The 27,211-nt window shown below is 50.2% G+C and overlaps 1 protein-coding gene across 1 annotated transcript in view; it reads left to right on the forward strand.

Moving 5' to 3' along the window:
• Positions 1 to 27,211, forward strand: part of slc43a1b (solute carrier family 43 member 1b) — a 181,058-nt gene that overhangs the window by 25,523 nt on the left and 128,324 nt on the right. The window contains exons 3-5 of the mRNA XM_038801165.1: positions 11,068 to 11,269; positions 13,451 to 13,506; positions 14,130 to 14,206. Of these exons, the coding sequence (XP_038657093.1) occupies positions 11,068 to 11,269; positions 13,451 to 13,506; positions 14,130 to 14,206 (335 nt within the window). The remainder of the gene's footprint in view (positions 1 to 11,067; positions 11,270 to 13,450; positions 13,507 to 14,129; positions 14,207 to 27,211) is intronic.

Raw genomic sequence — 27,211 nt, forward strand, 5'->3', positions numbered from 1 at the left:
TGGAAAGAAGAGTAAGAGATTCTAAGAGTAAACTTGCTCAGAATATAAAAACAGATAGTAAAAGTTTCTACAAATATATAAAACAAACAAGAGTGACTAAGGTAAATATTGGTCCTTTAGAAGATGAGAAGGGAGATTTAATAATGGGAGATGAGGAAATGGCTGAGGAACTGAACAGGTTTTTTGGGTCGGTCTTCACAGTGGAAGACACAAATAACATGCCAGCGACTGATAGAAATGAGGCTATGACAGGTGAGGACCTTGAGAGGATTGTTATCACTAAGGAGGGAGTGATGGGTAAGCTAATGGGGCTAAAGGTAGACAAGTCTCCTGGTCCTGATGGAATGCATCCCAGAGTGCTAAAAGAGATGGCTAGGGAAATTGCAAATGCACTAGTGATAATTTACCAAAATTCACTAAACTCTGGGGTGGTCCCGGTGGATTGGAAATTAGCAAACGTGACACCACTGTATAAAAAAGGAGGTAGGCAGAGAGCGGGTAATTATAGGCCAGTGAGCTTAACTTCGGTAGTAGGGAAGATGCTGGAATCTATCATCAAGGAAGAAATAGCGAGGCATCTGGATGGAAATTGTCCCATTGGGCAGACGCAGCATGGGTTCATAAAGGGCAGGTCGTGCCTAACTAATTGAGTGGAATTTTTTGAGGACATTACCAGTGCAGTAGATAACGGGGAGCCAATGGATGTGGTATATCTGGATTTCCAGAAAGCCTTTGACAAGGTGCCACACAAAAGGTTTCTGCATAAGATAAAGATGCATGGCATTAAGGGTAAAGTAGTATAGATAGAGGATTGGTTAATTAATAGAAAGCAGTGGGGATTAATGGGTGTTTCTCTGGTTGGCAATCAGTAGCTAGTGGTGTCGCTCAGGGATCCGTGTTGGGCCCACAATTGTTCACAATTTACATTGATGATTTGGAGTTGGGGACCAAGGGCAATGTGTCCAAGTTTGCAGACGACACTAAGATGAGTGGTAAAGCAAAAAGTGCAGAGAATACTGGAAGTCTGCAGAGGGATTTGGATAGGTTAAGTGAATGGGCTAGGGTCTGGCAGATGGAATACAATGTTGACAAATGTGAGGTTATCCATTTTGGTAGGAATAACAGCAAACGGGATTATTATTTAAACGATAAAATATTAAAGCATGCCGCTGTGCAAAGAGACTTGGGTGTGCTGGTGCATGAGTCACAGAAAGCTGGTTTGCAGGTGCAACAGGTGATTAAGAAGGCAAATGGAGTTTTGTCCTTCATTGCTAGAGGGATGGAGTTTAAGACTAGGGAGGTTATGCTGCAATTGTATAAGGTGTTAGTGAGGCCACACCTGGAGTATTGTGTTTAGTTTTGGTCTCCTTACTTGAGAAAGGACATACTGGCGTTGGAGGGTGTGCAGAGGAGATTCACTAGGTTAATCCCAGAGCTGAAGGGGTTGGATTACGAGGAGAGGTTGAGCAGACTGGGACTGTACTCGTTGGAATTTAGAAAGATGAGGGGGATCTTATAGAAGCATTTAAAATTATGAAGGGAATAGATAAGATAGATGCGGGCAGGTTGTTTCCACTGGCGGGTGACAGCAGAACTAGGGGGCATAGCCTCAAAATAAGGGGAAGTAGATTTAGGACTGAGTTTAGGAGGAACTTCTTCACCCAAAGGGTTGTGAATCTATGGAATTCCTTGCCCAGTGAAGCAGTTGAGGCTCCTTCATTAAATGTTTTTAAGATAAAGATAGATAGATTTTTGAAGGGATTAAGGGTTATGGTGTTCGGGCCGGAAAGAGGAGCTGAGTCCACAAAAGATCAGCCATGATCCCATTGAATGGCGGAGCAGGCTCGAGGGGCCAGATGGCCGACTCCTGCTCCTAGTTCTGATGTTCTTATGTTTCTGACAAACGGACCGTTTAACTTTTGAGACACATGTTATCCTTGTAATTGTGGACCAGGAGTTGTGGATGTTAGTTAACGGATGGTCTCAGAGGAATGTGATTGGAAGCTAATTGTTGCTAGGGGGGCCTAATTGGTCGTGTATGTAACCCCCAAACTAATGAGGAACTAACCAAGTGTGTACATGTATAAAAGAGGTTAATAGCCATTGTAGAATGGAGAAGGTGACCACGCGTACTGCGGAGTGCCTGGCTTTCCCCCAAAAGCTTTTGCCAATAAACTGACCTGACTCAATTCTTTGGTGTGAATAAGTTTTTCACCATTTCAGTGGAGGTATTAGTGAATGGGATAGGTGGGGGATTATAGCCCAGTTCCATTATATAAAGTACAATTGGAGTGTGAATTAGTGTCCAGTAGTTGTCGGACTGGTTACGAAATTCCCAGTGAATGGAGTACTTACTTTTGGGGAATGATTGGCAAGATTGAAAGTGGCAGCTTCAGCCACCATTACAGAGTGGAGGGAAGTACGGCTGATAGCGAATGAGAAATGTAGGCCTGTGGGAGTTTGGAAAACGCATTGGGCATTAGACCCATCAAAGAAAGAAATGTTGAAAGGCATTGATCACAGACCAAATTGGGGGCACAGTGGCATAGTGGTTAGCGCTGCTGCCTCTCAGCGTCAGGGACCGGGTTCGATTTCCGGCTTGGGTGACTGTGCGGAGTCTGCACGTTCTCCCCGTGTCTGCGTGGGTTTCCTCCGGGTGCTCCGGTTTCCTCTCCCAAGTCCAAAGATGTGCAGGTTAGGTGGATTGGCCACGATAAATTGCCCCCGAGTGTCCAAAAAAAAAAGGTTAGGTGGGGTTATTGGGTTACGGGGTGGAGGCGTGGGCTTCAGTGGGGCGTGGCTGTAAGGAGGTCAGGAGCTGAGTGACCCTGGCGGAACCCAACTGAGCGTCCCTGGGCGTTATTGACAAGTAAGTGCCGCTTGATAGCAGCGTGGGAAACTCCTTTCCGTCACTTTACTCTCCCTCACCTAGACCGCTTCATTTTCTGAAGCAAAATATTCACCAGCCTCACCTGGCAGGTGGCCAGATATCAATTCAACTCCCGAGCGAGGCCAGAAGCACTGGCTCACTTCCCGTCCTGGGTGAGGTTGTTCATGAAGGGCCCCGCCTTCTCAATCTCACCCCTCGCCTGAGGTGCGGCGACCCTCAAGTTAAATCGCCAGCACAAGCTCACCCCCACCAAAGTGACAAGCAGCCGATGGTCATCTGCAACACTGGCCATCCTTAACTCGAATAACTCATTCTTCAAACGCTTCCGTTGTCCAGGGCGTTGGTGAGATTACATCTCGAAGACTGTGTGCAGTTTTGGTCTCCTGATTTAAAGGAAGGATTTGAATGGGTTGGAGGAGGTTCAGAGGAGGTTTACTGGATCGATACGTGGAATAAGCGGGGTGTCTGACGAGGGAAGGTCAGACTGGGCTCCCTCCCAGCAGAGTTTAGAAGATTGAGGGGGGGGGGTGACTGGATTGAAGTTTATAAGATCCGGAACCTTCCCCACTAGGTGGCTGTGGAAAGGATGTTTCCTCTTGTGGGCGGGTCCTGAACGATGGGAGGGGGGGTCACGGGTTTAAAATGGGGGCCCTCCGCTTTAGGCCGGAGACGAGGGGAATTATTTCTCTCAGAGGATTGGGCGACGGGGGAATCTCTCTGCCTCAGGAGGAGGCGGGAGGTCGCTGAATGTTTTTTGAGTTGAAGGGAGTGGATTCTGGTGAAGCAGGGAGGGGAATAGATGGCGAATGTGGAATCCGGAACGTTGTGTCCGTAGAACCATAGAATTCCGACAGTGCAGAAGGAGGCCATTCAGCCCATCGAGACAGCACCGACCCTCTGGAAGAAGCACCCGAGCCAGGCCCATTGAGCTCACAGGCCCACGACCCGACAACCCCACCCTACCTGCACATCTTTGGACACTAAGGGACAATTTAACACGGCCAATCCACCTAACCTGGACATCTTTGGACACTAAGGTACAATTTAACACAGCCAATCCACCTAAACTGTACATCTTTGGACACTAAGGGACAATTTAACACGGCCAATCCACCTAACCTGTATATCTTTGGGCACTAAGGGACAATTTAACACGGCCAATCCACCTAACCTGCACATCTTTGGACACTAAGGGACAATTTAACACGGCCAATCCACCTAACCTGCACATCTTTGGAGACTAAGGGACAATTTAACATGGCCAATCCACCTAACCTGCACATCTTTGGACACTAAGGGACAATTTAACACGGTCAATCCACCTAACCTGCACATCTTTGGACACTAAGGGACAATTTAACACGGCCAATCCACCTAACCTGTACATCTTTGGACACTAAGGGACAATTTAACACGGCCAATCCACCTAACCTGTACATCTTTGGACACTAAGGAACAATTTAACACGGCCAATCCACCTAACCTGTACATCTTTGGACACTGAGGGACAATTTAACACGGCTAATCCACCTAACCTGTACATCTTTGGACACTAAGGGACAATTTAACACGGCCAATCCACCTAACCTGCACATCTTTGGACACTAAGGGACAATTTAACACGGCCAATCCACCCAACCTGCACATCTTTGGACGCTAAGGGACAATTTAACACGGCCAATCCACCCAACCTGTACATCTTTGGACACTAAGGGACAATTTAGCATGGCCAATCCACCTAACATGGACATCTTTGGACTGTGGGAGGAAACCGGAGCACCCGGAGGGAACCCACGCAGACACGGGGAGAAAGTGCAGACTCCTCACAGACGGTGACCCGAGGCCGGAATCGAACCTGGGACCCTGGCACTGAGAAGCAGTAGTGCCACAATGCCGCCCCCCCCCACTTGTCACATGTCCACCATGTCCTCTGCACTTTGGTCGGAAGAATAAAGAAGCTGAATATTATTGAAATGGAGAGAGATTGCAGAAAGCTGCATCATGGGGGGGCGAGATTTGGTGGTCCTTGTGTACAAAAAGCCAGCATGCAAGGTCAGCAGGTCATTGGGAAGGCAAATGGAACGTTGGCCTTTATTCCAAAGGGAATGGTGTATAAACATTGGGAAGTCTTGCTAAAACTGCACAAGGCACGAGTTAGACCACACCTGGAATACGGTGAGCAGTTATCTAAGGAAAGATGTACTGATATTGGAGTTGGTCCAGGGAAGGTTGACTGGGTTGCCCCTGGGTAGGGAGGGATTTTCTTTTGATGAGAGGTTGAGTAGGCCAGACCTGTCCTCATTGGCAACCTGATTGAGACATTCCGGATTCTCCGGGGGTTTGAAAGGGTCGATGCTGAGAGGATGTTTCCCCGTGTGGGAGAGTCTGGGAGCAGAGGACAGAATCTCAGAGTGAGGGGAGAGTCTGAGAGGATGTTTCCCCGTGTGGGAGAGTCTGGGAGCAGAGGGCAGAATCTCAGAGTGAGGGGAGATTCTGAGAGGATGTTTCCCCGTGTGGGAGAGTCTGGGAGCAGAGGGCAGAATCTCAGAGTGAGGGGAGATTCTGAGAGGATGTTTCCCCGTGTGGGAGAGACTGGGAGCAGAGGACAGAATCTCAGAGGGAGGGGAGATTCTGAGAGGATGTTTCCCCGTGTGGGAGAGTCTGGGACCAGAGGACAGAATCTCAGAGTGAGGGGAGAGTCTGAGAGGATGTTTCCCCGTGTGGGAGAGTCTGGGAGCAGAGGGCAGAATCTCAGAGTGAGGGGAGATTCTGAGAGGATGTTTCCCCGTGTGGGAGAGACTGGGAGCAGAGGACAGAATCTCAGAGGGAGGGGAGATTCTGAGAGGATGTTTCCCCGTGTGGGAGAGTCTGGGACCAGAGGGCAGAATCTCAGAGTGAGGGGAGATTCTGAGAGGATGTGTCCCCGTGTGGGAGAGTCTGGGAGCAGAGGGCAGAATGTCAGAGTGAGGGGAGATTCTGAGAGGATGTTCCCCGTGTGGGAGAGTCTGGGAGCAGAGGACAGAATCTCAGAGTGAGGGTCGATGCTGAGAGGATGTTTCCCCGTGTGGGAGAGTCTGGGACCAGAGGACAGAATCTCAGAGTGAGGGGAGATTCTGAGAGGATGTTTCCCCGTGTGGGAGAGTCTGGGCCCAGAGGGCAGAATCTCAGAGTGAGGGGAGATTCTGAGAGGATGTGTCCCCGTGTGGGAGAGTCTGGGAGCAGAGGACAGAATCTCAGAGTGAGGGGAGATTCTGAGAGGATGTTTCCCCGTGTGGGAGAGTCTGGGACCAGAGGGCAGAATCTCAGTGAGGGGAGATTCTGAGAGGATGTTTCCCCGTGTGGGAGAGTCTGGGCCCAGAGGACAGAATCTCAGAGTGAGGGGAGATTCTGAGAGGATGTTTCCCCGTGTGGGAGAGTCTGGGCCCAGAGGGCAGAATCTCAGAGTGAGGGGAGATTCTGAGAGGATGTTTCCCCGTGTGGGAGAGTCTAGGCCCAGAGGACAGAATCTCAGGGTGAGGGGAGATTCTGAGAGGATGTTTCCCCGTGTGGGAGAGTCTGGGCCCAGAGGACAGAATCTCAGAGTGAGGGGAGATTCTGAGAGGATGTTTCCCCGTGTGGGAGAGCCTGGGAGCAGAGGGCAGAATCTCCGAGTGAGGGGAGATTCTGAGAGGATGTGTCCCCGTGTGGGAGAGTCTGGGAGCAGAGGGCAGAATCTCAGAGTGAGGGGAGATTCTGAGAGGATGTGTCCCCGTGTGGGAGAGTCTGGGAGCAGAGGACAGAATCTCAGAGTGAGGGGAGATTCTGAGAGGATGTTTCCCCGTGTGGGAGAGTCTGGGCCCAGAGGGCAGAATCTCAGAGTGAGGGGAGATTCTGAGAGGATGTTTCCCCGTGTGGGAGAGTCTGGGACCAGAGGGCAGGATCTCAGTGAGGGGAGATTCTGAGAGGATGTTTCCCCGTGTGGGAGAGTCTGGGCCCAGAGGACAGAATCTCAGAGTGAGGGGAGATTCTGAGAGGATGTTTCCCCGTGTGGGAGAGTCTGGGAGCAGAGGGCAGAATCTCAGAGTGAGGGGAGATTCTGAGAGGATGTTTCCCCGTGTGGGAGAGTCTGGGAGCAGAGGACAGAATCTCAGAGTGAGGGGAGAATCTGAGAGGATGTTTCCCCGTGTGGGAGAGTCTGGGAGCAGAGGAGAGAATCTCAGAGTGAGGGGAGATTCTGAGAGGATGTTTCCCCGTGTGGGAGAGTCTGGGAGCAGAGGGCAGAATCTCAGAGTGAGGGGAGATTCTGAGAGGACGTTTCCCCGTGTGGGAGAGTCTGAGAGCAGAGGGCAGAATCTCAGAGTGAGGGGAGATTCTGAGAGGATGTTTCCCCGTGTGGGAGAGTCTGGGCCCAGAGGGCAGAATCTCAGAGTGAGGGGAGATTCTGAGAGGATGTTTCCCCGTGTGGGAGAGTCTGGGAGCAGAGGGCAGAATCTCAGAGTGAGGGGAGATTCTGAGAGGATGTTTCCCCGTGTGGGAGAGTCTGGGAGCAGAGGACAGAATCTCAGAGTGAGGGGAGATTCTGAGAGGATGTTTCCCCGTGTGGGAGAGTCTGGGCCCAGAGGACAGAATCTCAGAGTGAGGGGAGATTCTGAGAGGATGTTTCCCCGTGTGGGAGAGTCTGGGAGCAGAGGGCAGAATCTCAGAGTGAGGGGAGATTCTGAGAGGATGTTTCCCCGTGTGGGAGAGTCTGGGACCAGAGGGCAGAATCTCCGAGTGAGGGGAGATTCTGAGAGGATGTTTCCCCGTGTGGGAGAGTCTGGGAGCAGAGGGCAGAATCTCAGAGTGAGGGGCGATTCTGAGAGGCTGTTTCCCTGTGTGGGAGAGTCTGGGACCAGAGGGCAGAATCTCAGAGTGAGGGGTTGCTCATTTCACACGGTGTCTTCTGCACTAAATCGTTTGTGACAATTTCTGTGGTGTATTCTCCCAAACACAGTCCCTCAGGTTTTCTGAACCATTCCCACGTTTGCACGTGCTTCCCGAGACTTCTTCATGGATGGCGTTCCCTGAATTTGAAGAATTCTTGGAGTGGTCGAATTTCCAAACCTTCATCACAACCCTCCCGATGAGCATCCAGCTGGCAAAGTCCCACAGGTTGGCAGCCACAGACACGGAGGCCACCTTGCCGTGATTTCGGTTTGGAGGGGGATGAACCGCTGGCGGCCAATCCACTCCATTCCTTCAGGGGTCGCGTGAATCCGACGACAATGACATTGCCAGCAGCCACTGGGATTTCAGTTTGTGAAGCATTTTCTTTTGGATCGTAGCGATCAAACATCACATCTTTAGCTAGTATTCATCATTCTCACGTGCGTCTCCAGAAAATCAATTGACTGAATGTAGCCACTTTCTGTACACTATTCTATTTATTTACTGCTTTTCAAGTCCCAGGCGTATGCATCCTAAAAAAAAACGATATCAGTTTAAGTCCACACCGACAGATAGCAACTTGAGAGAATGCCAAAGTAATGACTACTGTCAGAGGGTCGGTACTGAGGGAGTGCCGCACTGTCAGAGGGTCAGTACTGAGGGAGCGCTGCACTGTCAGAGTGTCAGTACTGAGGGAGTGCCGCACTGTCAGAGGGTGAGTACTGAGGGAGCTGCACTGTCAGAGGGTCAGTACTGAGGGAGTAACGCACTGTCAGAGGGTCAGTACTGAGGGAGTGCTGCACTGTCAGTGGGTCAGTACTGAGGGAGTGCCGCACTGTCAGAGGGTCAGTACTGAGGGAGTGCTGCACTGTCAGTGGGTCAGTACTGAGGGAGTGCCGCACTGTCAGAGGGTCAGTAGAACATAGAACATAGAACTGTACAGCACAGAACAGGCCCTTCAGCCCTCGATGTTGTGCCGAGCAATGATCACCCTACTCAAACCCACGTATCCACCCTATACCTGTAACCCAACAACCCCCCCCCCCACTTAACCTTACTTTTTAGGACACTACGGGCAATTTATCATGTCCAATCCACCTAACCCGCACATCTTTGGGCTGTGGGAGGAAACGGGAGCACCCGGAGGAAACCCACGCAGACACGGGGAGGACGTGCAGACTCCGCACAGACAGTGACCCAAGCCGGAATCGAACCTGGGATCCTGGAGCTGTGAAGCATTGACGCTAACCACCATGCTACCGTGCTGCCCACAGCACTCCCTCAGTACTGACCCTCTGACATTGCTGCACTCCCTCAGTACTGACCCTCTGACAGTGCAGCACTCCCTCAGTACTAACTCTCTGACAGTGCGGCACTCCCTCAGCACTGAGGGAACGCTGCACTGTCAGAGGGTCAGTACTGAGCAAGTGCTGCACTGTCAGAGGGTCAGTACTGAGGGAGTGCTGCACTGTCAGAGGGTCAGTACTGAGGGAGTGCCGTACTGTCAGAGGGTCAGTACTGAGGGAGTGCTGCGCTGTCAGAGGGTCAGTACTGAGCAAGTGCTGCACTGTCAGAGGGTCAGTACTGAGGGAGTGCCGCACTGTCAGAGGGTCAGTACTGAGGGAGTGCTGCATTGTCAGAGGGTCAGTACTGAGGGGGTGCTGCACTGTCAGAGGGTCAGTACTGAGGGAGTGCTGCATTGTCAGAGGGTCAGTACTGAGGGAGTGCTGCACTGTCAGAGGGTCAGTACTGAGGGAGTGCCGCACTGTCAGAGGGTCAGTACTGAGGGAGTGCTGCACTGTCAGAGGGTCAGTACTGAGGAACTGCTGCACTGTCAGAGGGTCAGTACTGAGGGAGTGCTGCACTGTCAGAGGGTCAGTACTGAGGGAGTGCCGTACTGTCAGAGGGTCAGTACTGAGGGAGTGCTGCGCTGTCAGAGGGTCAGTACTGAGCAAGTGCTGCACTGTCAGAGGGTCAGTACTGAGGGAGTGCCGCACTGTCAGAGGGTCAGTACTGAGGGAGTGCTGCATTGTCAGAGGGTCAGTACTGAGGGGGTGCTGCACTGTCAGAGGGTCAGTACTGAGGGAGTGCTGCATTGTCAGAGGGTCAGTACTGAGGGAGTGCTGCACTGTCAGAGGGTCAGTACTGAGGGAGTGCCGCACTGTCAGAGGGTCAGTACTGAGGGAGTGCTGCACTGTCAGAGGGTCAGTACTGAGGAACTGCTGCACTGTCAGAGGGTCAGTACTGAGGGAGTGCTGCACTGTCAGAGGGTCAGGACTGAGGGAGTGCCGCACTGTCAGAGGGTCAGTACTGAGGGAGTGCTGCACTGTCAGAGGGTCAGTACTGAGGGAGTGCTGCACTGTCAGAGGGTCAGTACTGAGGGAGTGCTGCACTGTCAGAGGGTCAGTACTGAGGGAGTGCTGCACTGTCAGAGGGTCAGTACTGAGGGAGTGCTGCACTGTCAGAGGGTCAGTACTGAGGGAGTGCTGCCCTGTCAGAGGGTCAGGACTGAGGGAGTGCTGCCCTGTCAGAGGGTCAGTACTGAGGGAGTGCCGCACTGTCAGAGGGTCAGTACTGAGGGAGTGCTGCACTGTCAGAGGGTCAGTACTGAGGGAGTGCTGCACTGTCAGAGGGTCAGTACTGAGGGAGTGCCGCACTGTCAGAGGGTCAGTACTGAGGGAGTGCTACACTGTCAGGGGGTCAGTACTGAGGGAGTGCTGCACTGTCAGAGGGTCAGTACTGAGGGAGTGCTGCACTGTCAGAGGGTCAGTACTGAGGGAGTGCTGCACTGTCAGAGGGTCAGTACTGAGGGAGTGCCGCACTGTCCGAGGGTCAGTACTGAGGGAGCGCCGCACTGTCAGATGAGTGTTGTAATTACAAACCGCCTGCTCTCTTTCTGGTGTTGTTTATATGATTTTATTTTGTAATGGTTGTGGGTGCCGGGGTAGGTAATGTGTGTGACCCCCACCTCCCCACCCTCCATGCAGCGACCAAGCAACGCCCGGGTCCTACCTCAAGATGCTAAGTTTGGGATCTTGCTGTTCTCAAAATGGCCGCCTTATGTTCCTTGATTGAACCTCGGCTTGGAAAGGACGTCCATCGGCTGCGCTCGGTGAAAGGCGCTATGTCAATGCTAGTCTCTGTCTTGGCAGGGTGGACGGGAGGGAAGCACGACTGGAATTCGGGGGCTTGCATGAGCCGGGTGGGCCGAAGGGTTTGGCTGCTTCTTTTGTTGGTTGTGATTTGTGTGGTGTTGTTCTCTCTCCTCACAGAGGCTGTGAACGTGACGGGGAATTCATTGGACAGCGGACCCCGCAACGCTACAGGAGGAGGCACGTGGGCAAGCTGCATCGACCAGGCCGAAATGCTGAATCTGGGTTTCACCATCGGCTCTTTCCTGCTCAGCGCGACCACACTCCCCCTGGGTATCCTGATGGACAAGTACGGGCCCCGGATGCCCCGTCTGGTTGGCAGGTAAGGCGACCTGCAGTCCTCTGGGGCCCTTTGACCTCTCACCTCCCGCCACCCTCCATCACTGTCCATCCTCTCACAGCCACGCCTCAAACCGGCCTGTAACACAGGAGGAGGCCCCATTCAGCCCCTTCTCCAGCCTGTTACACAGGGACAGGAGTCCACATTCAGCCCCTTCTCCAGCCTGTTACACAGGGACAGGAGGCCCCATTCAGCCCCTTCTCCAGCCTGTTACACAGGAACAGAAGGCCCCATTCAGCCCCTTCTCCAGCCATATTTCAAGGTCAGGTTCAAAGTAATAAAGACGATACACCGATTAGTAAGTTCCAAACGAGTCGTATTTATTATGACAAGTATAATAAATACCCATGCACACACTACGGGACTAAACTATGACTAAACTAAACGATCAGTATACTTAACTAAGTGGGAACCGGCAAGGTCAGGGAGCGAGGCCTTCCTTCTGATCTTGGGGCTGCAACCTTCAGAGGGTATGCTGGTCGTCAGGGTCTATCGGTAGCTAGTTCGCGTAGCGAGCGTCGTATAGTACTCACGGTTCAGCGGCTGGTGCTCAACGGCTGGAGTCAGGAGTCAGGTTGAAGTTCACAGGTAGCCGGAGCACAAAACAGCAGACCGGACAACACGAGGGTCCCGTCTTTTATAGGGGTCCCATTGTCCTTCCCTCTTCTTGGGCGGGCTTTACCTATTGGGTCAATTCCTCATCGATACTGTTTGAATTCCCCAATGCGAGGGGGTCTCCGTGATGGAGGGGGCGTTTCTTTTGCCCTTTTGTTTGGAGGTTTCTGGTGCCTCGATGTCTGGGCCTTGATTAAAATGTGTCCATTCAGAACCAAATGTATCTATTGTGTGGGTGTTCAAGTCTGATGGCCTCATTAGCATGCAAAGCGTTTTGCCATTTGCACCTAGCTAAGGTCTTCTCACCTGAGCCCAAACTGGTTTCTGCTGCTGCAGAATGCAAAATGCTCTTTGCAGACTGCTGTTCTGGCTAAACTGTCTGTTTCCCAGCAGTCTTAGCGCTTGGCCTATTTTTGTAGCTCAGCATCCATTTTAGGTGGCTACAACAGGAACAGGGGGAGGCCCCATTCAGCCCCTTCTCCAGCCTGTTACACAGGGACAGGAGGAGGCCCCATTCAGCCCCTTCTCCAGCCTGTTACACAGGAACAGGGGGAGGCCCCATTCAGCCCCTTCTCCAGCCTGTTACACAGGAACAGGAGGCCCCATTCAGCCCCTTCTCCAGCCTGTTACGCAGGAACAGGAGGCCCCATTCAGCCCCTTCTCCAGCCTGTTACACAGGAACAGGAGGCCCCATTCAGCCCCTTCTCCAGCCTGTTACACAGGAACAGGAGGCCCCATTCAGCCCCTTCTCCAGTCTGTTACGCAGGAACAGGAGGCCCCATTCAGCCCCTTCTCCAGCCTGTTACGCAGGAACAGGAGGCCCCATTCAGCCCCTTCTCCAGCCTGTTACACAGGAACAGGGGGAGGCCCCATTCAGCCCCTTCTCCAGCCTGTTACACAGGAACAGGAGGAGGCCCCATTCAGCCCCTTCTCCAGCCTGTTACACAGGAACAGGAGGAGGCCCCATTCAGCCCCTTCTCCAGCCTGTTACACAGGAACAGGAGGTTGCGTCTGCGTGGATAGACCCTGGGGGGGGGGGGGGGGGGGGGGGGGAGAGGTCAAAATGACGAGGGAGATAGGGAGGAGCCGTTTTGCGCTTGGCGGAAGTATCGAGATCCCCACAAGGGGTGGGGGGGGGGTGCTGCGGGGGCACCAATTTCGGGCGACGAGGTGAATGAGGCAGGGGCGATTCGCGGGAAATCTTTTCCAGCGAAGCGGGATTTGTGGGATCGGGAGTTGCCGGCCTGAGGGTGGGGTGGGGGTGGGTTTCAGTCGACGCTGTCCCAACGGAATGGGAAGTGGGCAGGAATAGGGGGAGGAGAGGGATCAATGCGAGACGTTCGGGCGGGGAAGCGCTTCCGACACGGCTGGCTCGCTGAGAGATAAAGGCCCGTTGGACTTGGGGGGGGGGGGGGGGGGGGGGGGATGTGGAAGGAGGGAATGGGATGGAGGGGGGAGGGGTGGAGTATTCACGGGAACAATGGCTATTCTTCAGTATGAAGCAATGTCACTGACTGTCAATCCCTCTCTCTCTCTCTCGCCTTTCAGTGCCTGTTTTGCCATCTCTTGTGCCATGATCGCTACAGCTGCCTACAATCCGCCAAGTAAGTTACTGTCTGCCCTGCTACCTCGGGTATAACCCCAACATAGTGAAACGGCTCGCTGACCTTTCACCCCATTCACCAGCTCGATGCTGACACTGGGTATAAAGTGGGGGACACACTGTCAGGGTAATGTAGAGGGAGCTCTACACTGTATCTAACCTGTGCTGTACCTGTCCTGGGAGAGCTCGATGCTGACACTGGGTATAAAGTGGGGGACACACTGTCAGGGTAATGTAGAGGGAGCTCTACACTGTATCTAACCCGTGCTGTACCTGTCCTGGGAGAGCTCGATGCTGACACTGGGTATAAAGTGGGGGACACACTGTCAGGGTAATGTAGAGGGAGCTCTACACTGTATCTAACCCGTGCTGTACCTGTCCTGGGAGAGCTCGATGCTGACACTGGGTATAAAGTGGGGGACACTGTCAGGGTAATGTAGAGGGAGCTCTACACTGTATCTAACCCGTGCTGTACCTGTCCTGGGAGAGCTCGATGCTGACACTGGGTATTATGGGATTGCCACACGCTGTCAGGGTAATGTAGAGGGAGCTCGATGCTGACACTGGGTATTATGGGATTGCCACACGCTGTCAGTGTAATCACATTCTTTATTTTCCTTACAGCTCTCTCTGCATTGATATTTCTCGCTCTGTCTCTCAATGGATTTGGAGGAATCTGTTTGACGTTCTCCTCACTCACAGTGAGTTACTCGAGATTTCACACGCTCTTGTTTTCTGGCCTAACCCTAGTTCCACCCTCCGGTTCTCTCCCTATCACGTCCTTTCCTCCCCTGGACCCAACTCCTAGCCCTGTCCTCTCTCTGTCTCCCTCTCTCTCTCCCTCTCTTTCTCTGTCGCTTGTTATGATTCTCTCTCTATATCTCTCTCTCTCTCTGTTTCTCCCTCTCTCCCTCTTTCTCTCCCTGTCTCTCTCCCTGTGTCACTCTCTCCCATTGTCTCTCTCTCTCTCTCTCTCTCACTGTCTCTCTTGTGCTGTCTCTCTTGTGCTGACTCTCTCGTTCTGTCTCTCACACTGTCTCTCGCACTGCCTTTCTCTCTCTTTGTGTCTCTCTTGCATTCTCTCTCTCTCTCTCTCTCACGATCTCTCTCTCACGCACTGTGTGTCTCTCTCTCGTTTTCTGCTTGTCTCTCTTTCTGTCTTTCTATCCCTCTCTCTTTCTTGTGTTGCTCATTGTGGTTCTCATCCTAGGTTGGCATAGTCACAAAGAGCACAAATATCTTTTGTATTGAACAAAGCTATTTATTTACACTACTTAACTGAATTTGACACTTACTGCTAGATAATAAATATATAATAGTTGATAATAAACATATAATCTACTCTCATCTACGACTAATCTCTGCACTATTACATTAACTATGATCTGCTCTCACTCACACTATCTTTCCTACAGTCTGTCCTCTAGCTTTCTCCTCAACCCCTCATTCACAAGACTTAGCATCGATGCCTTATATAGTTCTACACCCAGCTCCCTCTAGTGGTTGATTTGGGCATTAACCATTACAGTACTGTTAATTTATCATCATGTTACATCCCCCTTTCTTTGGAAAAAAAGGTTCTCACCTTTTTTCTTTGAATGTTACATCGGCGAGCATGAATCATTACCTTAACTTGTCTTACGTTCAGGTGTAAAATAAATGTTAATTTATAACGGTGAGTACAGATGAACAGTTATTAATTACAAATTCAGTCTGTTCATGGTTTCCTCGTTGAACGTATCAGTGGTCTTTTTGAAGTATGCAAGTTGTCTTCAAGATTGAGTTGATGCGCTGTTGACAGTGAAGGATTTGGACAGTCAAATGTTTTGGAAAATGGCATCCTGAGCGATATTGTTCAGAGTTTGAAATGAAACATAGTTCTTTACCTTCAGTAATATTCTCCTCGTTCTGCTAAACATTGTGCCTTTTCAGTTTGTACCAAATATGACCTTGGTGCATTTCGTCGTCATACTTTGGCAACATGTGGTGTCACGGGAGTATCCGTTTTAAGAAATGTTTCTGTCTTATCACATGGCTTCAGTGATGTCATTGTGTGGGCGGAGCTAGGCTGTGGCTCTGAGTTTTACTTTTGCTTTGAGTTTGGGGCTGGTTTGAATGACGCGGGTTGAAGAAAGAGTCTCTCTATCTTAATTTTAAAGCAGTTCCCCGACTACTTGGGAACTTAAAAGTGATAAGTGCTTTCTGGAAGGAATTCAAATCTGTTGTTTGCAAAGGGGAACAGAGTATCACTAACACATCTTATAGCAGTCAGAATGCCGTGTGCTCGGCCACACCTTTGAAAAGGGGTTTCTGCTTTTACTTGGATTTTGTTATTGAATTGGAACAGTTAAGGGGGTATTCCGTTGGGCAGCACGGTAGCACACGTGGCCAGTACTGTGGCTTCACAGCGCCAGGGTCCCAGGTTCGATTCCCGGCTCGGGTCACTGTCTGTGCGGAGTCTGCACGTTCTCCATGTCTCCGTGGGTTTCCTCCGGGTGCTCCGGTTTCCTCCCACAGTCCAAAGACATGCAAGTTAGGTGGATTGGTCGTGCAAAATTGCCCCTCAGTGTCCAAAAAGGTTAGGAGGGGTTATTGGGTTATGGGGATAGGGTGGAAGTGAGGGCTGAGGTGGGTCGGTGCAGACTCGATGGGCCAAATGGCCTCCTTCTGCACTGTGTTCTATATTCTAATTCATTGAGGGTTATACATAGATTATTGTAGCTGTGTGGGGTCTTTTTGTTTGTCATTGATGATAATTCTTGCTGTGTGTGTTTATACAAATGTTAACTAGGTTCTTAGAATAAAGCTTGTTTGTAGATTAAAAGCCCCTGAAGTCTGTTGAATAAAACCTGAAAGGCAGACTCTCGTGCACATTCTCACCAAATTCAACAAAAGGTTATAGGTCAGGTGAACGCCATAATATACTTTGGAGTTTCTAAACTCTGGCCCATGACAGTGACCATCCACTTTCAAGATTTTGTATCTGACTGTCGTCTCCTTTTTTATGTGCTTGTTGCAGTAGACTCTGTTTTTGTAACCTCAGACGGTAATCTTGATCATCCATATTCTGAATCGTGGTTTCTGGTAACGGGGCACGAGTCCTTCGTCCCACGTCTGGGCGGGCGGCAAACCCGACGACAATGGATTAGCTCTGTACGTCAGTGCTCGTGAGAAATGCTTCTGGACTAATCCTACTTCGGGAGTGCAGTGGGCTTAACGTGATGTGGTTAAAATGATAACCTTCTGCACAATGTGCCCACTCCCAACTGGCGAAGCAAGGACCAGTGTTCGAGACAACGTGTCATGGAATTCCGTGATGAGCAAAAGGAGATTTTGCTGCTCGCATTACAGCGTCATTGAATCATTCAGCGTCATCACCTCGGCATAGTTGGAATCATAGTCGATGATGACTAGATAGTCATGACCTTTAAAGTAGAATAGATCCATACCACCGTTGATCCATGGATTGGTGATGAGTTCATTTTCTTCCAAGCTCTGTTTGGAATGCGCAGATTGATGCCTCTGACAAATGCTGCCTTCCAGCACATGATCGGCCGTGTGCTTGCTGATTCCAGGCCGGTACACAGATTGTCTTGCACGTCTGTGACATTTTTCAACGCTTCGTGTATATCTGCTCCAAAATACCCTGTCAGAGGCAGGAAGGAGTAACTACCCTGTCTCCTTTGAGTAGGAATCCGTCAATTACTGTGAGGTCACCTTCTAACATGCGCCTTCCATTGGGCCAGCCTTCTTCGAGGTATTTGAATACTCTTTGGCACGTCAAGTCCTTTTCTGACGATACGGAGCTTGCTGGCAGACACTGGTAGCATTTCAGCAGCAAATGAAGCTTCCACATTGGGTGCTATATCTGAAAGTGTGGTATCACCTGCAGCTTTTGATAAGGGACCAGCAACAATTGAACCATGTCCTGGCTCTTTAAGCATGACGTCCGAATTATTGGTGGTGTGGGATCCTTGGAACCAAGTTTAATTTATCGCGAGCATCCACTCCAAGTAGCGATGATTTATCATCTAAATTTTAACGGCGATTGACATTTTGATATCGCCATAGCAAACAATGAGACCTCTCTCGTGGCTATGGTATTTCCAATACAGTCAGTCCATCAACGGGTCGTTTTCCCTATTTGCGGCGTACTGTATGCTTGTCTGAAGTTCTTTTTGGTTATTAAATTTGTGTGCGCTCCTGTATCTATCTGAAATGGAATGTCATTCCCATTCATCTCAGGTAGCACACTCCACTCTTTAATACTTTTTTGAAAACTTTTTGGTTTGTTATCACAATCTGGTGCAGTAATTGCATCAACCAGGATAGTATCCTTCAGTGCGCATAGGGGGGGAACTGAAGATCTTTTTTCTTCAGTTTGTGCACTCTGAATCTTCCTATGGGCGTGGCCACAGCGCGGGGCACAACCTCACGCTTGTGACGTCTCTCTCAAAATGGCCGCCAGCCTCGAACGCCCGTTGCCCGATGTTATACTTCACTTTATCCGCATCTTCAGCAAATTCAGAGGAGTTATACAACTCTAATGCTTGCCTTCCAGCCAAATTAAGAAGAAGCTCTATTTTCCTCTGATCGGAAGCATTTTCTAGCCTCCGGACGGAGGCAGAGAGGGAAACTTCCAACTGCTGCTTGAAGGACGTCCAGTTTTGAGTTTACCGTTTGTTCTGAAGGAGTCCGGTTTCTTCAGACTTTCCGTCTTTCAATCCTCGTATGTGTCCATTTATTTGATGAGTGTAGTGGCGCGAGTGATTTCTTCAATCTTCTTGAAGCTAACCTGTCTAATCTAGCGGCTTATTATTTGTAGACAAATTACTCCTGGTACCATGTGGTGTTCTTTGTGGTTCTAATCCAAGGATAGTTGGCCTAGCGTTCACAAAGACCACAAATAGATTTTTTATTGAACAATGCTAAATATTTATTTGCACGACTTAATTGGATTCAACACTTAATCCTGGATAATAAAGAGTTAATAATAAACATATAATCTACACTCGTGTGCTACTAATCTCTACATTATTACATTAACTATGATCTGCTCTCACTCACACTATCTTTCCTTCAATCCGTTAGACATAGAATAGAACAGTACAGCACAGAACAGGCCCTCCGGCCCTCGATGTTGTGCCGAGCAATGATCACCCTACCTAAACCCACGTAACCCGTATATCCGTAACCCAAAAATCCCCCCATTAACCTTACACTACGGGCAATTTAGCATGGCCAATCCACCTAACCCGCACATCTTTGGACTGTGGGAGGAAACCGGAGCACCCGGAGGAAACCCACGCACACACGGGGAGGACGTGCAGACTCCACACAGACAGTGACCCAGCCGGGAATCGAACCTGGGACCCTGGAGCTGTGAAGCATTGATGCTAACCACCATGCTACCGTGAGGCCCCTGTTGTCTAGCTTCCTCCTCAACCTCTCACCCACAAGGCTTAGCATCAATGTCTTATATAGTTGTACATCTAGCTCCCTCTAGTGGTTGATTTGGACATACCATTAACCATTGCTGTTCTGTACATTTAACATAATGTCACATTTTGCTCCTTCTCTCCCTGTCTCCCTCTATCTCTCTCTCCCTTGCTCTTTTTCACTGCCTCACTCGCTGTCTCTCTCTTTTTCTGTCTCAATTCCTGTCTCTCTCGCTGTTGCTCTCTCACTGTGTCTGTCTCTCTGTCTCTCTTCCCTTGCTGTCCCTCTGTTTCTCACTGTCTCTCTCGCTGTCTCCCCCTCTCTTTCTTTTACTGTCGGTCTGTCTTTTTCTGCCTTTCTCTCCAGATCTCTCTCTCTCTTTTTCTGTCTCAATTGCTGTCTCTCTCTCTTACCGTCTCTCTCTCTGTCCCACTCCCTGTGTCTCTCACGCTGTCTCTCTCACGCTGTCTCTCTCTCTCTCTGTCTCTCTCCTTTCTCTCCCTGTCCCATTCCCTGTGTCTCTCTCGCATTGTCTCTCTCTCTCTGTCTCACTCTCTCACTGTCTTTCTCTCTCTGTCTCCCTCTCGCTGTCTCTCTCTCGCTGTCTCTCTCTCACTGTCTCTCTCCCTGTCTCTCTCCCAGTGTCTCTCTCGCACTATCCCTGTCTCTCTCTCTCACTGTCTCTCTCCCTGTCTCTCTCTCCCTGTCTCTCTTCCTGTCTCTCCCCTGCCTCTCTCTCACTATCTCTCTCTCACTGTCTCTCTCCCTGTCTCTCTCCCTGTCTCCCTTCCTGTGTCTCTCTCGCACTGCCTCTCTAGCTGTCTCTCTCTCTCCCATCTCTCTCTGTCTCTGTCTCGCTCTCCTTGTCTCCCTGTGTCTCTCTCCCCATGTCTCTCTCTCTCTCTGTCTCTGTCTATCTCTCCTTGTCTCCCTGTGTCTCTCTCTCTCCCCATGTCTCTCTCCCCATGTCTCTCTCCCCATGTCTCTCTCCCCATGTCTCTCTCTCTCTCGGTCTCTGTCTATCTCTCCTTGTCTCCCTGTGTCTCTCTCCCCATGTCTCTCTCTCTCTGTCTCTCTCTGTCTATCTCTCCTTGTCTCCCTGTGTCTCTCTCTCCCCATGTCTCTCTCTCTCTGTCTCTGTCTATCGCTCCTTGTCTCCCTGTGTCTCTCTCTCCTCATGTCTCTCTCTCTCTCTGTCTATCTCTCCTTGTCTCCCTGTGTCTCTCTCTCTCTCCCCATGTCTCTCTCCCCATGTCTCTCTCTCTCTGTCTCTGTCTATCTCTCCTTGTCTCCCTGTGTCTCTCTCTCTCCCCATGTCTCTTTCCCCATGTCTCTCTCTCTCTCTCTCTGTCTATCTCTCCTTGTCTCCCTGTGTGTCTCTCTCTCTCTCCCCATCTCTCTCTCTCTCTCTCTCTCTCTCTCTCTGTCTCTGTCTATCTCTCCTTGTCTCCCTGTGTCTCTCTCTCTCCCCATCTCTCTCTCTCTCTCTCTCTCTCTCTCTCTGTCTATCTCTCCTTGTCTCCCTGTGTCTGTCTCTCTCTCCCCATGTCTCTCTCTCTGTCTCTCTCTGTCTATCTCTCCTTGTCTCCCTGTGTCTCTCTCTCTCCCTCTCCCATGTTTATCTCTGTCTATCTCTCCTTGTCTCCCTGTGTCTCTCTCCCATGTCTCTCTCTCTCTGTCTATCTCTCCTTGTCTCCATGTCTCTCTCCCCATGTCTCTCTCTCTCTCTGTCTATCTCTCCTTGTCTCCCTGTGTCTCTCTCCTCATGTCTCTCTCTCTCTCTGTCTCTGTCTATCTCTCCTTGTCTCCCTGTGTCTCTCTCTCCCCATGTCTCTCTCCTCATGTCTCTCTCTCTCTGTCTCTGTCTATCTCTCCTTGTCTCCCTGTGTCTCTCTCCCCATGTCTCTCTCTCTCTCTCTGTCTCTGTCTATCTCTCCTTGTCTCCCTGTGTCTCTCTCCCCATGTCTCTCTCTCTCTCTCTGTCTCTGTCTATCTCTCCTTGTCTCCCTGTGTCTCTCTCCCCATGTCTCTCTCTCTCTCTCTCTCTGTCTCTCTCTCTCTCTCTCTCCCTCTCTCACTATCTCTCTCTCAAAGAGACTGTAACCCAGCGAATGCGAGGGTGGGGCAGACCCTCAAGGCAAATCATTCCAGTTCCAGGAACAAGTAGCAGCTCAGAGACTAGCGGCAAAACGAAAGGGGCTTAGTGGCCATTCAGAAAGCAAATAAAGCGACAGTGCTTGGGGCAGGTCTGGGGGAAGTGCCAATTAAAGGTTCTATATGCAAATTGTCTCTCTCTCTCACACAGAGTGTGAGGAATAAACTGAATACGCTGTGAGCTCAAATGCAAATTGAAGATGATGATGTGGTAGCGATTACAGAGACACGGCTGCAGGATGTTCGAAACTGGGATCTAATTATCCCTGGTTATAAAGTCTCCAGGAGGGATCGGGAATATGGCAGAGGGATTGGACTAACGTTACTGATTAGAAATACTATCACCTCAATGGCGAGGGAGGATCTACTGAGGGGCAATCAGCCAGTGGACACCCTATAGGTGGAACCGATACGGATGTCAAACTCGAATGTTGTGTATCGACCCCCTGGTGCCAGATTGTATCAATGCAGAAATTAGCAGAGGCAGAGTAGTATTAATGAGGGATTTACACTGAGATTGGGAGAGGCAGACAAGTGTCGGAAAGGTAACGGATTTCTGGAATATGTCCGGGACAGTTTCCTGCAACAATATGTTCTGGATGCATCAAGGCATCCGGCAATATTAGATTGAGCTCTGAGTAACGAGCCCAGTTTCATGAACAGCCTAACTGCGCACGAACATTTAGCAAATAGTGATCACAACGTTACGGCGTAGCGTTTGAAAGTGGAAAGCACCATTCGGACACTAGAATTTTAGACGTGGGTACGGCTGACTTTAACGGGATGAGACAGAGTGTCCACGGTGAACCGGGAAGATCTGTTAATGGGTCAACCGGATGGAGAACATTCAGCAATATTTAAAGAACATTTAACGAGATATAAATGCAAAACACAGCACAGATCCAAACGAATACGATGGAGAATTCAGAATGTCCAATTCACCTCACAACACGTCTTTCGGGACTTGTGGGAGGAAACCGGAGCACCCGGAGGGAACCCACGCAGACACGGGGAGAACGTGCAGACTCCGGACAGTGTCCCAAGCCGGGAATCGGACCTTGGACCCTGGACCTATGAAGCAACAGTGCTAAACACTGTGCTACCGTATGTCAAGGGCCGATGGTTAGATCCTCTCTTGTAGGAGATGGTCATTCCCTGGCATTTGTGTGGCGTGAATGTAACTTGCCCCTTGTCAGCCCCAAGCCTGGATATTGTCCAGGTCTCGCTGCATTTGGACGCGGACGGCTTTATTGAGGAGTCGGGAATGGTGCTGAACATTGTGCAGTCATCCGCAAACATCCCCACTTCTGACCTTATGAGGGGAGGTCATAGATGAAGCAGCTGGAGATGGTTGGGGCCGAGGACACGACCCTGAGGAACTCCTGCAGTGATGTCCTGGAGCTGAGATGATCGATCTCCGACCACCACAACCATCTCCCTTTGTGCCGGGTATGACTCCAGCCAGCGGAGAGTTTCCCCCCTGATTCCCATTAACTCCAGTTTAGCTCCGGCTCCTTGATGCCACACTCGGTCAAATGCTGCCTTGACGTCAAAGGGCAGTCACTCACCTCACCTCCCCTCTAGCATTCAACTCTTTGTCCATGTTTGAACCAAGGCTGTAATGAGGTCAGGAGCTGAGTGACCCTGGGCGGAACCCAAACTGAGTGTCTTGAAGTTTCAGTTGGGGCGCTTGATAGTTACAAGGAAGCGAGGAAGGATCTAAAGAGAGAGCTGAGACGAGCAAGGAGGGGACATGAGAAGTCTTTGGCAGGTAGGATCAAGGAAAACCCAAAAGCTTTCTATAGGTATGTCAGGAATAAAAGAATGACTAGGGTAAGAGTAGGGCCAGTCAAGGACAGTGGTGGGAAGTTGTGTGTGGAGGCTGAGGAGATAAGCGAGATACTAAATGAATACTTTTCGTCAGTATTCACTCAGGAAAAAGATAATGTTGTGGAGGAGAATGCTGAGACCCAGGCTATTAGAATAGATGGCATTGAGGTGTGTAGGGAAGAAGTGTTGGCAATTCTGGACAAAGTGAAAATAGATAAGTCCCCGGGGCCTGATGGGATTTATCCTAGGATTCTCTGGGAAGCCAGGGAAGAGATTGCTGAGCCTTTGGCTTTGATTTTTATGTCATCATTGGCTACAGGAATAGTGCCAGAGGACTGGAGGGTAACAAATGTGGTCCCTTTGTTCAAGAAGGGGAGTAGAGATAACCCCGGTAACTATAGGCCGGTGAGCCTCACGTCTGTTGTGGGTAAAGTCTTGGAGAGATACGATTTATAATCATCTAGATAGGAATAATATGATTAGGGATAGTCAGCATGGTTTTGTGAAGGGTAGGTCATGTCTCACAAACCTTATTGAGTTCTTTGAGAAGGTGACTGAACAGGTAGACGAGGGTAGAGCAGTTGATGTGGTGTATATGGATTTCAGTAAAGCGTTTGATAAGGTTCCCCACGGTCGGCTATTGCAAAAAATATGGAGGCTGGGGATTGAGGGTGATTTAGAGATGTGGATCAGAAATTGGCTAGTTGAAAGAAGACAGAGAGTGGTAGTTGATGGGAAATGTTCAGAATGGAGTTCAGTTACGAGTGGCGTACCACAAGGATCTGTTCTAGGGCCGTTGCTGTTTGTCATTTTTATAAATGACCTAGAGGAGGGCGCAGAAGGATGGGTGAGTAAATTTGCAGACGACACTAAAGTCGGTGGAGTTGTAGACAGTGCGGAAGGATGTTGCAGGTTACAGAGGGACATAGATAAGCTGCAGAGCTGGGCTGAGAGGTGGCAAATGGAGTTTAATGTAGAGAAGTATGAGGTGATTCACTTTGGAAAGAAAAACAGGAATGCGGAATATTTGGCTAATGGTAAAATTCTTGGTAGTGTGGATGAGCAGAGGGATCTCGGTGTCCATGTACATAGATCCCTGAAAGTTGCCACCCAGGTTGATAGGGTTGTGAAGAAGGCCTATGGTGTGTTGGCCTTTATTGGTAGAGGGATTGAGTTCCGGAGCCATGAGGTCATGTTGCAGTTGTACAAAACTCTGGTACGGCCGCATTTGGAGTATTGCGTATAGTTCTGGTCGCCTCATTATAGGAAGGATGTGGAAGCTTTGGAACGGGTGCAGAGGAGATTTAGCAGGATGTTGCCTGGTATGGAGGGAAAATCTTATGAGGAAAGGCTGATGGACTTGGGGTTGTTTTCGTTAGAGAGAAGAAGGTTAAGAGGTGACTTAATAGAGGCATACAAAATGATCAGAGGGTTAGATAGGGTGGACAGTGAGAGCCTTCTCCCGCGGATGGAGGTGGCTAGCACGAGGGGACATAGCCTTAAATTGAGGGGTAATAGATATAGGACAGAGGTCAGAGGTGGGTTTTTTACGCAAAGAGTGGTGAGGCCGTGGAATGCCCTACCTGCAACAGTAGTGAACTCGCCAACATTGAGGGCATTTAAAAGTTTATTGGATAAGCATATGGATGATAATGGCATCGTGTAGGTTAGATGGCCTTTAGTTTTTGACTTCCCATGTTGGTGCAACATGGTGGGCCGAAGGGCCTGTACTGCGCTGTATCGTTCTATGTTCTATGTTCTATGTCTGTGAGCAGGTTATTGCTGAGTAAGTGCCGCTTGATAGCCCTGTTGATGACTCCTTCCATCACTTTGCTGGTGATGGAGTGTAGGCTGACAGGGCGGTAATTGGCCGGGATGGATTTGTCCTGTTTCTTGTGTACAGGACACACCTGGGCAATTTCCCACATTGCCGGGTAGATGGTAGTGTTGTAGCTGTACTGGAACAGCTTGGCTAGGGGAGCGGCAAGTTCTGGAGCACAAGTCCTCAGTACTATTGCTGGGATATTATCAGGGCCCAGAGCCTTTGCAGTATCCAGTGCCTTCGGCTGTTTCTTGATGTCACGTGGAGTGAATCGTATTGGCTGCAGACTGTGATGCTGGAGACCTCCGGAGGAGACTGAGATGGATCACCCACTCAGCACTTCTGGCTGAAGATTGCTACGAGTACCTCAGCCTTTGCCTTCTGCACGGATGTGCTGGGCTCCATCATTGAGGGTGAGGATATTTGTGGAGCCTCCTCCTCCAGTGAGGTGTTTAACTGTCCATCACCATTCCTGGCTGGATGTGGCAGAGCCGAGATCTGATGTATTTGCTGTGGAATCGCTTCACTCTGTCTATTCCTTGCTGCTTATGCTGTTTGACACACAGTAGTCCTGTGTTGTAGCTTCACCAGGCTGACACCTCATTGTTTAGGTACGCCTGATGTTGCTCCTGACATGCTCTCCTGTACTCTTCATTGAACCAGGGTTGAGCCCCTGGCTGGGTGGTAATGGTAGAGTGGGGGATATGCTGGGCCATGAGGTTACAGATTGTGGCTGAATACGATTCTGCTTCTCTTGGCCTTCCAGATTGTCCACGTGGTGGGTTTGGAAGATGCTGCCTAAGGAGACTCAGTGAGTTTCTGCAGTGCATCTTGCAGATGGTACACACGGCCGTGGTGGAGAGAGTGAATGTCTCTCTCTCTCTCTCTCTCTCTCTCTGTCTCTCAATCTGTCGCTATCTCTCTCTCTCTCACACTCTGTCACTGTCTCTATCTCACTGTCTCTCTCTCTTTGTAGCTCTCTCTCCCTCGCTGTCTCTCTCTCTCTCTCTCGCGTTGTCTCTCAATCTGTTGTTTTTTTCTCTCTCTCTCACTCTGTCACTGTCTCTCTCTCTCTCACTGTTTCTCTTTCGCTGTCCCTCTCTCGCTGTCTCTCCCTCTCTCTCGTTCCCTCTCAACCTGTCGCTTTCGCTCTCTCTTTCACTGTCTCTCTTTCTCACTGTCTCTCTATCTGTCACTTTCTCTCACTGTCGCTCTCTCTCGCTCTCTCCCTCTCACTCTGTCACTGTCTCTCTCACTGTCTTTCTCGCTGTCTCTCTATCTGTCACTTTCTCTCACTCTGTCGCTCTCTCTCTCTCACTCTGTCACTGTCTCTCTCACTGTCTTTCTCGCTGTCTCTATCTGTCACTTTCTCTCACTCTGTCACTCTCTCTCTCTCACTCTGTCACTGTCTCTCTCACTGTCTTTCTCGCTGTCTCTATCTGTCACTTTCTCTCACTCTGTCACTCTCTCTCGCTCTCGCTCTCTCACTCTGTCACTGTCTCTCTCTCACTGTCTCTCCCTCTCTCTCGTTGTATCTCAATCTGTCGCTATCTCTCTCTCTCTCACACTGTCACTGTCTCTATCTCACTGTCTCTCTCTCTCTTTTTAGCTCTCCCTCGCTGTCTCTCTCTCTCTCGCGTTGTCTCTCAATCTGTTGCTTTTTCTCTCTCTCTCTCACTCTGTCACCGTCTCTCTCTCTCACACTGTTTCTCTTTCGCTGTCTCTCTCTCGTTGTCTCTCAACCTGTCGCTTTCGCTCTCTCTCTCACTGTCTCTCTATCTGTCACTTTCTCTCACTCTGTCGCTCTCTCTCGCTCTCTCTCTCTCACTCTGTCACTGTCTCTCTCTCACTGTCTCTCTTTCTCGCTGTCTCTCAACCTGTCGCTTTCGATCTCTCTTTCACTGTCTCTCTATCTGTCACTTTCTCTCACTGTCGCTCTCTCTCGCTCTCTCTCTCTCTATCTGTCACTTTCTTTCACTCTGTCGCTCTCTCCCTCTCACTCTGTCACTGTCTCTCTCTCACTGTCTCTCCCTCTCTCTCGTTGTATCTCAATCTGTCGCTATCTCTCTCTCTCTCACACTGTCACTGTCTCTATCTCACTGTCTCTCTCTCTCTTTTTAGCTCTCTCTCCCTCGCTGTCTCTCTCTCTCGCGTTGTCTCTCAATCTGTTGCTTTTTCTCTCTCTCTCTCACTCTGTCACTGTCTCTCTCTCTCACTGTTTCTCTTTCGCTGTCTCGCTCTCTCTCTCTCTCATTCTCTCTCAACCTGTCGCTTTCGCTCTCTCTCTCACTGTCTCTTTTTCTCGCTGTCTCTCGATCTGTCACTTTCTTTCACTCTGTCACTCTCTCTCGCTCTCTCTCTCACTCTGTCACTGTCTCTCTCTCACTGTCTCTCTTTCCCGCTATCTTTCCCTCTCTCGCTCATTGTCTCACGCTCTTACTGTATCTCAATCAGTCACTTT

This window comes from Scyliorhinus canicula, chromosome 6 (genome assembly GCF_902713615.1).
Source record: "Scyliorhinus canicula chromosome 6, sScyCan1.1, whole genome shotgun sequence".
NCBI classification, from domain to species: Eukaryota; Metazoa; Chordata; class Chondrichthyes; order Carcharhiniformes; family Scyliorhinidae; genus Scyliorhinus; species Scyliorhinus canicula.